We start from the raw sequence: 13,324 nt of genomic DNA, 5'->3' as shown, positions 1-13,324 counted from the left end.
ACCTAACAGCGAGGAGTTTCATCGGCAGGACGTAGCACACGGGAGGATCGCACCATTTCCCCCCAGTTCCCCTCCCTGAACTGGCCAGAGGAGGCGCTATTGCGGCGAACAAGACACATACCCCACCGGCTTTCCCACCTGCATGGCCAATATTGTCTCTGTAGGAACGTCTGACCATCGTTCCAGTTGCTGGGATCTTACAACTTGTTTGTTTATTTTTTAATGGGTTTTCATGAAACCTCTCTACCCCTATAGCGCCCCCATCTGGCAGGGTCAAGTTACTACCCCAGGCCTATGAAACCATGACTGCGTAATGCAGTAGCTTAGATGCCCCCCCCCCCCCCCCCCCCCCCAAGTCTGTAGGGTTGTTGTTGCCTAACCCCAGCTGTCATGATGTCAGGGCGGGTGGGGTCTGGGCGGTGGACATGAGAGGTTTGAAATGGAGGGTCAAGACGTAACGGACCAGCTCCTGCAGCCTAGCAGGAAGTGATGCGCTGTCTGGGGACGATACGAACATCTGCTCCGCTTCGTGTCATGTGATTGTTATGTGTTGTTGGATTTGTTGTCGTGACTGGTTTGAGTTTTCTGCAAAGTTGTATGAAGTCACACAATCCCACAGGAGGAGCTGAGACTTTTGCCTCACATAACCAGGAGCAGGCAGGCGAGGCGACGCACGGGGGGGAGTAAACGGCTCAGGGGTGATCTGAGGGTTTGCGAAAGAAAAAACCAACCCTGACACACTGGAGGCCTACTTTTCCTCCAGGGCAGGAGTTTCTGTTGCTTTACGTGTCTGAGGTGAGGGGCAGAGACATGCCTTTTTGAAACTGAGCTGAGGGTCTTTTGAAAGAACTTGTGTGTGATAGTGAAAGGGGATCTGTTGGTGTGCGGTCAGGCAGGGGAACAGAGGCAGCAGTGTGCTGGAGGAGGTGTGTGTGTGTGTGTGTGTGTGTGTTGGGGGGGGGGGGGGGGGGGCCTGCAGGTACCTACCCATGCATAATTGTACATTAAGATTGTTTCTTTTTCACACGATAACCCTACAATTTGGCAAAACAAACAGGACTGGGTATCATAAAAAATAAATCACGATAAAGTTAAAGTGATACTGCTGAATAACAATAGTACTTCATTCGATACCTTTTTGTGTTGTATAGCCATTAGGGGTGTCACTATACACTCAGTTCACGATACGATACGATACACGATATTGGGTTCACGATAACGATACGATACGATATTTTAACAATATTTTTTTCCGATCCACGCTAATTAGAGTAATTTCACCATTTTCATCCTCCGTGTCTGTAACGTCCCTTGTCTGTTCAAACAAAGCAATGAAAAGGAGAGCGAGCATGCAATCAGATGCAGATCAGTGCCACCATGTTCAGCTTCTTTTTCTCACGATATGAGATTTCATTTCAACGATACATATTGTCACGTTTTGATAACGCGATATATCGTGGGACGATATATTGTGACATCCCTAATAGCCATACTTTTAATGTTTTGGTGGCATCTCTCGATATGCTGAACTGCAAACTCCGCGTCACCTACACAGCACTCAACTTCACCACCACAGACCGGTTGTAGCTGCTTCGGTAGTGGGCCAATCACAGGTCACATTAAATTGAAGAAACCTTGCGATGATTGGCTACGAGCAAAACCATACAAATAGTTTTTATTTTATTTTATCTGTATACAAAAAGGATTGAATGCGGGTATCGTCGGACTGGAGAACTTTCAATACTACTTGGTCCTCCTGGGTTACTTCAGACCAAGTTATGACGCCTTGATTTCACCTATTCGATCCACTTCATTTGTGAAGGGGAGATGTAGATGAAGGGGACTGTTGTATTGACTGTTGTATTGCTTATTTACTTTTTTTTTTGCTTTTTTTGTTGTTGTTTTTTGTTTCTTGTATTAGGATATTTTTTCCTTGAAATCCTTTGTTGTTTATATGATGGCAAGTAAGGACAATGTCCAAAATGTCTGAACATGATGATTTTCTTATTTTAATTGTAAGAAAAGGGGGATGCTTTACATAAGCGTTTGCTTCTGCCCCTAACCTTTGGTTATGACCTAAGTGTATGGTTGGTGGTGGTGGTGGTGACCAATACATTTTTTCATTCATTCATTCATTCATTCATTCATTCATTCATTCATTCATTCATTCATGAAAGGTTCAAAGTTTTTATTTTAAGATTTGAGACCTCATTTGACATTTGGACATGGATTGTGCACAAGGAACTCAATAGGGAAGTGATTGTCATAATTTGTGCATTTTGTGTGTGTGTGTGCATGCCATGGGTTTGTCAGGGAGACTGTATGCGTGTGTGTGTGTGTGTGTGTGTGTGTGTGTGTGTGTGTGTGTGTGTGCGTGCGTGCGTTCATTCATGGTATGTGTGTATACGTTTCATAACAGCCTCTCGGGACTCCCCAGGACACTGCACTCTGTGTCCAAGTCACCACGCTCCATTTTCTCTGCAGGTCTGGTCAGATTACCTCCTGAGTGAATCAGGCCATTTAGAAAGAGGGGGAAACGTAGAGTAGAGACCCCTCACCTCATCTCCTGTGTGAGGAAGGCTCTGTCAGCCACCACGCTGCCAGCCCCAGTCAGGTGACCGCACATTCACTTTGGACCGCCTCCAGTCCTCGAGTGATGCCCGTTAGCTCTCAGTGGACCGCCTCCAGTCCTCCTGAGTGATGCCTGTTAGCTCTCAGTGGACCGCCTCCAGTCCTCCTGAGTGATGCCTGTTAGCTCTCAGTGGACCGCCTCCAGTCCTCCTGAGTGATGCCCGTTAGCTCTCAGTGGACCGCCTCCAGTCCTCCTGAGTGATGCCCGTTAGCTCTCAGTGGACCGCCTCCAGTCCTCCTGAGTGATGCCTGTTAGCTCTCAGTGGACCGCCTCCAGTCCTCGAGTGATGCCCGTTAGCTCTCAGTGGACCACCTCCAGTCCTCGAGTGATGCCCGTTAGCTCTCAGTGCAAGCAGATGAGGGATGGGCTTATTGGGATGGCACCACCTGGGTGCGGAATATTTACTGCCTTCATTTGACTTGGCTATCTGGTCGATTTGTGAGTGAAGCAGGTATAAGAGTGGCTGCCAGTGCCTAAGTCTTGGGTCAAGAATTATTCAAATGATTAAGCACAGGACTTTTTTATGCTGTCTGTCTGTCTATTCAGAAGCTCTCAGAAAAGTTGAAATGTTTCCCGTGTGTGTGTGTTTTTAAGAAGTTTTAAATTTGTTTAATTGGCAATAATAGATGTATTTATTGATATCAACACAGTCTACAAAACCGAAACGTGTTCTTTATTTTTTGTGTGCTATTTTTCACATTTCAGAATAATAATAATAAAGACATCAAAACTAGGAAATAGCACAAATGGAATTCACAGTGACCACAAAAGTGTGAAACAAATCAAATGTATCTTGTGTTTTAGATTCTTTAAAGTATCCTTCCTTTGCCTCGATGGAAAAGCAACGGCTACATCGGGTCAACTTGACCATTTATATTTGTCTAAGAAACACATTTCAAGTATTTAAAGGGACAGCTCACCCTAAAATCCAAAATACATATTTTTCCTCTCACCTGTAGTGCTATTTATCCATCTATCTATATTAGTTAGTTGCCTGAGTTTTGGAGATATATAGATTTTGGAGCAGTAGAGATGGCTGCCTTATCTCCAATACAAGGAACTAGCTAGCAGCTAGCGGGTGTAGTTCGGTCGAAAGAAAAATAGTTCCTCCATGAAACTGCTCATAACGAGGTCTGTGGGTTATCTTGAGTAACCGGGTCATGATTTCTGGAAAGAGACATTGCTGTCGAGTTTACCAGTTTTTCTTTGGCACTTTGAGCACCACAAGCCGAGTGCCATCCAGTTCCATTGTATTGGAGAGAAGGCAGAAACTCTGCGGCCGATATCTCCAAAACCCAGGCAACTAACACAAAACAATATAGATGGAGAGGTGAGAGGGAAAATATGTATTTTGGATTTTAGGGTGAGCTGTCCCTTTAAGCATAAACCTTTAGATTCAAACGGCTTTAAGACAATAGAAAAATATAGTACATTCAATCAGCTGTGTCCAAGCTTGACTGCTAGTGTGTGTTCCTTTTTTTCCTCTATGTGTGACATTTCAGGCCAAAATGTCTTCATCAGCAGGCAGCACACTGCTACTTCCTTCACCCAACCGTAGCCAATTTCTTCATATCGGTGATGCCAAAAGTCACGTGAGAGCAGGCCCGTAGCTACCATTGAGGACCACCGAGGTCATGACCTCGTTTTTTTTTTTTTTTTTTTTTTTAAATAGCCCCGGCACCCAGATCTATTCATCTGTCATTGATGTTTTGCTTCCTCTCTGTGTGCTATAGAAGGAAGAGACATAACTCACCACAATGTTCAAATTTTGCATTGGGGCTAGACGTTGGGGACAGTTCTATTGAAGTGAATGGGTAACTAACTCCCCTGTACGTGATGTTTGTGTAGATGAGCCATTGTATTTAATTGAGCAGTAATGTGTAGGGGTGTCACGATACACTCAGTTCACGATACGATACGTATCACGATACTGGGTTCACGATAACGATACGATACGATACGATTTTAACAATATTTTTTTAAACTTGAATAATGACAATATATGACTGGAAAAGTAGTATTTTATTTGAAATGCACAAATACAAAACATGCTGTTGTGGGAAATTGTTATTACAATAACAACTAGAAAAAACATGAGATTGGAGATAAGGCTTATCTTGAAATAGAATGAGTTACACCGTCACTTAGATTTACTTTGAACTAAAAGGTTTCTCAGCAGTATAAATTCTCAATATGCATCTTCAGTTTTTCTTCAAACTCAAACAACAAGACTTTTCTTAGTCTATTTTTTATGCATCTTCAGTTTTTCCTGTCAAGTAAACAGTTTTGCCAGAAACTCAATTGAATGGTTTCTCTCCTGTATAACTTCTCATGTGTCTCTTCAGAGACTTGTTCAACTGAACTACTTTCCACACATTGAACTTCAACAAACAAAGACGTTTCTTTGTCTATTTTTGAAAAAAAAAAAAAAAAAAAAAAAAAATTCACGATATGAGATTTCATCTCAACGATACATATCGTGACGTTTTACTATCGCGAAATTTCGTGGGACGATATATTGTGACACCCCTAGTAATGTGCCATGTGACCTGTCTGCAGAATATACATTATATTATATGGGGAGACATTTATTTTTTGTATCAATTTAAAGCAACAGCACAGTAAAGAGGATATTCATCTAACATGATGTCTGTAGTTCTTTATAGATCTAGCCTCCTAATGTTGCTCTCAATGTGCACCAGATTGAAGCATTTTACTTTAAAATGGACAACATTTTCTAAGCGGGGAGGCACAGCCCCCCCTGGGTCCCCCACGTCTCGCTAAAATGACCTCGAGATTTCTCAAACCCTGGCTACGGGCCTGCGTGAGAGCACAGTATGATTGCCAGTATAGCACTGGGGGACGTCAAAGATAGCCTATTCTATCTTACTCAACACTGGATGAAAGAAACCGTTACAGGAACTGCAGTCCACCCTGCCTTTGCTCTTGGTTGTGTAAGCCACACACACCCCCAGTGTCAACACATTGTAGAGCACATGGTGTCGGTGTGTCATGTTTTTTTTTAGAACTGTTTGCTATTCGTTACGGGGTCTGTGAGTCCAAGGAGGGGTGTATGATGAGCATCCTCTCCAGCACAGTTTACATGCGTCTTAAGTTGAGTGGAGTGTTTATTTTAGGAGTGGTGCTTATTGAGCGACGAGTGAGCCGGCGACACCCAGACTTGACTCCTCTGCATCCTGGTTCCCTCGGTGACCTTTCCCCTCCCAGTTCAGAAAAACCAGCTCCGACCGGTGAGAAATGAATCGATCGGTCGTCGAGGAGTCGGAAATTACAAGTCGTCGGCCATTCGGGTGTCATTTCAGAGCTCCGGTTTGTTCGAGTCGACGTCATCAAAGTGTTTGTTGACCTAAATGTGAGGTGTAATTATGCGATATGTGTTTAATATTGTTTATATTGCGCGCTGATTATAGCAGTGTGTTGAATTGAACAGCTACTCCGAGTTAAAAACAGCGTGAACGCAACGATGACGGAGTCAGAGTTGTCTTGAAAGCAATAATTCTCCAGCTCATCTCTTCAACGAGTTCCTCAGGTCACCCACCGCACCCCACTGAATCATATCCTCTCTCCCACCCTTTCACTCTGATTTTCCCTCAACTCGAAAAAGAAAAAAAAACGCTTCTTCTCCGAATAAAACTGTCAGATTGAAACTGAAAATGTGAGTAACAATATTGCGCCATAACCCGCTGCCTCAAGGTCATTATTGCGTTTTGCAAAACCGGCGCCAACACCCGCCGTTTCAATGCGCATGGTTAGCCTGAAGGCGGACTTCTCAAACACAACCACAAAAATGAAATGAACTTGTTTATGGAGAACTGATACTCAGGATGACGTGAAGTTGCTGGGAAATAGGCTAATGCAACAATTTATCACTTTTCCAGAAAGTGCCCAGAAGGTGCCGGTTGAAATTCCATACGGACGGGGGGGGGGGGGGGGCACTCCCTGTCTGCCGATGAGGTGCCCTTGAGCAAGGCACTGAACCGGCCTGTGTTCCAGCTGAGAGGGTTATAAAATGAAGATGAAATAAAGTTGACTGACATTCCTATAATTAGTTTGAACCCTCTCTCTCCCCCTTCTCTCTCCCGCAGCACCTGAACAAGACTTACAACACAGACGTGCCGCTGGTCCTCATGAACTCCTTCAACACGGATGAAGACACCAAGAAGATCCTGCAGAAATACACACACCACCGTGTCAAGATACACACCTTCAACCAGAGCAGGTAAACACCACATGGCAGTGTTGCAACTAATGGCCCATTTCCACCGCTGGTATCAGCGCGGCCCCGCCCAGCTCGTCTCGCATTTTTCTCTCATTCCACCGATCAAAAACCTGGACAGCCCGGGTTGAGTCGGGGTTGAGTCGTGCTAGTTTTGGTCCCTGCTCTGTTGAGGTTCCAGCCAGTACTAGGGCTGTGAATCTTCACTGGCCTCACGATTCGATTCGATTACGATTCAGAGGGCTACGATTCGATTCGATTACGATTATCGATGCATCTCGGTGCATCTCGATGCATCTTAAATCGATGCATCACTTTTTTCCGCAATACATGATTTATTTTTTCTCACTTTTTTTTTTCTCACTGTGTGGCTACTTTTAAAATAAAAGTGCATTTGGAATTGCATTGTATTATGATCCATAATTAAAATAAACAACTGCATGTACTTCCATTATATTTTATTTGATTATAAAAAAATAAAATAATAATAATGGATTTTTGACATTTGTGAATCGATGCAGAATCGTGCACGTCCGCATCGCGATGCATCTTATAATCGATTATTTTTGACACCCCTAGCCGGTACCATACGGTGACGTGAAAACACTGCAGACGACTGATTGGTCAGAATCGTGTTTACTGTGTCTACTGTCAATGCTGGATACCACTTTAGTGGGGCTTTCCTTCTCTTCTGTTATTTCCATCAGTCTTTTGTGTTGCTGCCTGCGGCTCTGGTGAAATAAAATCGATCTCCTTGCTCAGCCTTAAGATGACGGTGGTTTTCAATTGTTTTGAGAGAGAAAAAGTCTGCTGCTCGGGAAGCCCTTTGTAGTTGTGTGTAACGTCGGCTCCGCTAGGCCGGAGGCGGGGGTTTAGCGAAGCCGCGGTCTTGCCTGGTGAGTGGCCGCAGGGGTAGAGGCTTCCCTTCTCCCCATAGCATAACCCCGTCCCCCGCGCAGCGCATGCATGTATTGTAAATATCAACAAATTGATGTCCATTCTCCTGGCCGATTGTCACATTTGCCCATGTCGGTCATTTAGAGCAGAGGTTCTCAAATGTTTTTCAGCCAAGGACCCCTTACAAGATAGAAAATATACCGCGGACCCCCTCATTCTGATTTGTGATTTTGGGCTAAGCTTAATTGTTTCCACGGTAACGTGCTTGACTTTTAATTTGATAGGTTTGTTATTAGAATGTAATCCATGAACCATTTTAGATTTAAAGCATAAACTATTTTCGTTGAACTATGAAGATTTTGCAAAAAAAAAAAAAAACATTTTTTTTTTATTACTTTACATTTACATTACGTCATTTAGCAGACGCTTTTGTTTTGTCCAAAGCGACTTACAATATCACAATTTGTCAACAGTACAGAAAACCACTATGCAACACAATAAATGACAGCCAAGATATTTTGATAGACTAGCACCATGTAGGAAGTACCGTAGTTTGAGAAGGAATAAGTAACATGTAGCATTTTCTTTTTAACACATTCACTGCCAGCCGTTTTTTTTTTACTGTAGGTAGCTTCTGCCAAGCCGTTTTTTGAGGATTCTGGCTCATTTTACAAGAGCAGAGGATAATTTTCTGCTTGGACTTTGTGAACACGAAGTTCACAAAAGTACTAATAGAATGTGTGCTTTCTCTGTCTAAAAGAGTTAGTTTGTAGAGTTAGTAGTTATGTAGATATTAGCCGTTGAGTACAGCATGGTTTCAGCGTCTGAGACAGGAAGCTGAGATAATCGCAGTTTTGTGAAATTCAATCAAACAGGCAGAACAGTCACTTTAACCATTTATTTTTGGCATCAGTGAGAGATCAGACATCTGAACAATATAGTTCTGAACACCCTCTCCTTCAAACTCCTCCCTCCGTGGGCGTGTCTGGTGGCGATTGTCACAAGCCAGTTTCTCCTGCCTGTCTGAGCAGTGAGCAGCCTCCCTCTCTGGCGGCCCCTCGTCGGCGAGTGTGGCGAGTGTGGACTGTGGATGGGACTCAATCGTTTCTTGGATTTTCGGTTGAGAGCTTTGATGAAGCTTTGTGCGATTCTAGGCTTTATGCTGCCCACCCAGTCTATTTTTGGAACCCCCCACCGTTGTGCGCCCGTGTGCAGCAGCGTGAAAGCGTTTTCGCCTACAGTATGAGAATGAGGCTCGTTCGTTTCTGGGTTTTCGGAATGCGTGCGATTCTGGCCTTTCTGCGGGTGTTTCAAAGTGTGTTTCACCCATAATCTATTATGCAAATTTGCAATCCCCCACGCCAGCACCGCTCTCCGCTCTCGGTGTGCTGCTGCTGGCGCGGCCGCTCTTGGGCGAGTCTGGTGACTGATGACTGTAAAATCGCCAAGCCATTTCCTTGAGAATGGCTTCCTCCCGCGGCTGTTTTTGGTTGGCTTTCTCTCTGTCGGGAGAGCACTGTCGCCACTTAGTTGGTCGGTAAAATAGATTATACACATTCAATACTTCCAATATTTTTATAGGAGACGTGGGGGGCATTGATCCACGTAGCACCGTCAAAAAATTTTTTTTTTTTTTTGACGAGTCAACTCGTCATTGGCAGTGAACGGTTGGATTGTGTTTGACGAGTCAACTCGTCATTGGCAGTGAACGTGTTAATTATTAAAAAAGAAAAAAGTTTTTTTTTTTTTTTTTTTTTTTAACTTGAAAACTTTTCGCGGACCCCCTGACAAAGGACCCCCATTTGAGAACCACTGATTTAGAGGCACCAGTATTTCATAACCAGTTTAAAAGTTCCGTGTATGGATTTAATTTTAACGTTATACGTTATATCCTACTTGGGCTATGGGTGGAGGGCAGATATGCGGTCGCTATGACGACCAGGTGTGGGCGGAGGCGAGTATCAAGTAGAGATGAGTAAGACCAGGTAGAGTAGAGCTGTACTGTGCTGTTATGTGTGGTGGAAATGAGCCATAAGCAAATGTCACAGCAGGTAACAGCGGGCCTGGTGTGAAGAGAGACTGGAACAGAAAAGCTTTGACTCTGTTGGTCGGTTGCTTGTAAAAAATAAAATCAGTGTAGGAATTTAAATGGAGACTTATATTGCACTCTTTGTGAATCTCTCCGGATACAGCTAGCAGCCTGAAATGTACAGTAAATGCTTTGTGTGGCACATTGTATAATGATGTGCAGAATTGAATCAGCCCCTTGTGCTGTCCAGTAAAGCGTCCAGCATTACGGTAGTTTAAATTCTAACAATATTATAAGTAACCAGTAGGGTCAAAGTGTTCCACTCCTCTCTATCCTCCCTCTCCTTCACTTCCACATATTGAAAAGGAAGGCGACACTTTGACGACACTGAGACGGCGTTTGACGACACCGAGACCTCTCTGTTCCGTCACATTTTAGAAATGACACATTACAGTTAATGTTTCAATGTTCATTATTAGATATGAACATTGGTCCTCCTAGTAATGTGTATCAGTTCCCTCAAAAAGAATCTGACCATTAACGCAAGGTTATTATTCTTATTTTACACTAGACATTTGGCAGGAAGGAACAATTTGAAACAATACAACACAATACATCCAATATTCAAGAACACCTGTGTGCTTGAGTATCACTAGGCACGTTTACATGGAGCCTAGTAATCAGATTTGAATTGGTTTAAAAGCCCAAACGGATTAAGAATGCTCCATATAAACACCTCAACCAGCTTAAACAGGCCCAAAACGGGGTAGTTTAAAGGAACAGCTCACCCTAAAATCCAAAATACATATATTCCCTCTCACCTGTAGTGCTATTTATCCATCTATATCATTTTGTGTTAGTTGCCTGAGTTTAGGAAATATCGTCCGCAGAGTTTCTGCCTTCTCTCCAATACAATGGAACTGGATGGCACTCGGCTTGTGGTGCTCAAAGTGCCAAATAAATAGATTTGAAAAACTCAACAACAATGTCTCTTTCCAGAAATCATGACCCCGTTACTCAAGATAATCCACAGACCTCGTTATGAGCAGTTTCATGGAGGAACGTTTTTCTTTTGACCGAACTATACCCGCCAGCTGCTAGCTAGTTCCTACATGAGACTGCAAAATAAACTAGTTCCTACATGAAACTGCTCACAACAAAGTCTGTGCATTATTTTGAGTAACCGGATCATGATTTCTGGAAAGAGACAATGCTGTTGAGTTTTTCAAATGTATTTTGTTGGCTGCTTCGAGCACCACAAGCCGAGTGCCATCCAGTTACATTGTATTCAAGAGAAGGCAGACATCTCTGCGGCCGATATCTCCAAAACTCAGGCAACTATCCCAAAACGATATAGATGGATAAATAGCACTACAGGTGAGAGGAAAAATATGTATTTTGGATTTTAGGGTGAGCTGTCCCTTTAAACCTTCTCAGAAACCGATCAAAATCAAAATGTTATCAGGTAAACGGTGAAACTGAGGACTCTCTGGCTGTGTTCCTTCTGCTCATGCCCATGATGCCCTCTGTCTTGACATAAAGGGCACTCCTGCCTGCAGCAGGAGAGGAGAGGAGCTGCTGCCAGAAGAGTTATTTTTGAACTATGCGCGCAGACAAAGTGGAGATTTTCAACACTCTGGTGAGGAGAAGCCCGCACAGTCCACGATTTCCGTGCAACAGACCATGGGCCCTATCGTTGCAATCGGCGTTGAAACTGCGTTTAAGGCCTAGCGCTAGGCCGCCTAGCGCAGTTAGTGGGTGTGGACCAGCGCACTCGCTATCTTGGTATCGGCGCTACACGCAGCCTCAACCATTATAACCACGCCTTTTAAGCGTAAAATTATGCATAGTCTGCTCATTGGAGAATTGCAGTAAAGAGTCACACGCTTGCCTTTTAAGCTCCAATTCCAGGACAAATCCAGTAAAACCAGACAAAGCCAAGTGCTCTGCCCCCCCCCTCCCTTCATCCAGTCTGTCTGTCTCCATATAGGCTATTATTCCATATTATTATGCTTCTCAAACCAATCTAACTGCAGTTTAAATACTGCAAGCATGTAAATACCCTACACTATAGCAAGATCAAAGTGAAAAGAATGTTCTAAATGCATCAGCTAGAAAAATATAGCCTATTAGATTGGTGAAAGTTTGTCCAGAAAGATATAATTTTCTCTCGCCTGCTGCAGGAAGGATGATGCACATAAATATACCCTACATTATCTAAAGTCATTGCATAAATGTGTTTTTATTGTAAAACTAAATGTGAAGTAGGGCCAAGTTATTGGAGTGGACATCACAGTATAGCACATGACAGTAGAAGCGCGTTCCGCTGTCACTTATCTAAATCACGTTAAATCGACAAGGGATATATATAGGCCCAGGAGGACATATATGTTTCACATAGGGTGGTGTTTTCATTTCGATGTTTTATTTGGTCCAATATTGAAATGTTCTACAATTGCAGGTTGTGTTACCATTACACATTATTTTGGGAGCATGTAGGCTAACCATATATTTCGGCTCATTTGGTTGCTATTTAGTAGCGAAATGGAGTACCACAATGCATGCTGGGACATGCCAGGCAGTGAACTTACAACTTATTTTTCCTATGGGAAGTGTGTTGTGTCTGTCTGAGCGAGGGAGTCAGAGAGAGAGAGAGAAGGGTGACAGAGAAGAGGCAGAAGAGCGCTCCTCGCAACTGGCGCACTGAATAGGCCTGGTTTCAGAGAGAGACAGAGAAGGGTGACAGGGGAGAGGCAGAAGAGCGCTCCTCGCAACTGGCGCACTGAATAGGCCTGGTTTTCAAAAGCGCAAAGCGCAAAATTTACGCCAGTTGGGAAGATATCATTAGGCCGGCATTTAAGGCCGACACGCCCATTCTCGCCCATTCAGGGAGAGCGCCACGCCCATTCCGCCTAAAGCGCATTTGCCAGCGTAAAGCCATGTTGATATCTTCCCGAGGCAGGCGCAAGGCACGTTTTTTTGCGTTTAAGGCCCGTTTTAGCGCCGAAGGCGTGTGGGAGAATAGGGGCCCATATGTCTGGCATAATTCACGCTTTAGGCTACTGGTATAATTACAGTATGAATTTATTTTTCACTGTGAGAAAATGCACTTGTGACCCAAAATCTTCAAACCGATCAATTTCAATCAGATTGAGGAAAAAGTGTACATGTAAACGCAGCTAGTGACACTGCAGAGATATATTGGAATATATATGTATTTTAATCAATTATCAGTATTGGATCCTGGATTCGAAAACCCGGTCCGTCCCAGGTCCTTTCTGTGTGGAGTTTGCATGTTCTCCCTGTGTTCGTGTGGGTTTCCTCCAGGGGCTCTGGTTTCCTCCCACCACCAAAAGACTAAGACATGTATGTTAGGGTTAATACTCCTGTCAGTGCCCCTGACCAAGGCACTGGCAAAACAACTGGAGTTGGTCCCCGGGCGCTGCACTGTGGCTGCCCACTGCTCCTAGTTCTAGGAAGGTTCCTAAGTAGAGGATGGGTCAAATGCAGAGGATGAATTTCCCCATGG

General features: G+C 43.8%; 1 protein-coding gene across 3 annotated transcripts in view; it reads left to right on the top strand.

Annotated features, from left to right (window-relative positions):
• The window catches only part of LOC310789371 (UTP--glucose-1-phosphate uridylyltransferase-like), an 82,342-nt gene that overhangs the window by 43,826 nt on the left and 25,192 nt on the right, over window positions 1-13,324 (top strand). For all 3 annotated transcript variants that reach the window (XM_083651005.1, XM_083651004.1, XM_083651006.1), the window contains one exon: window positions 6,739-6,872. In XM_083651005.1, coding sequence (XP_083507131.1) covers window positions 6,739-6,872 — 134 coding nt within the window. The remainder of the gene's footprint in view (window positions 1-6,738; window positions 6,873-13,324) is intronic.

Source organism: Poromitra crassiceps, assembly GCF_964638095.1.
Source record: "Poromitra crassiceps genome assembly, chromosome: 14".
Taxonomy (NCBI): Eukaryota; Metazoa; Chordata; class Actinopteri; order Beryciformes; family Melamphaidae; genus Poromitra; species Poromitra crassiceps.
Note: the sequence above shows the minus strand (reverse complement) of the source record. Positions and strands in the feature narration are given on the sequence as shown.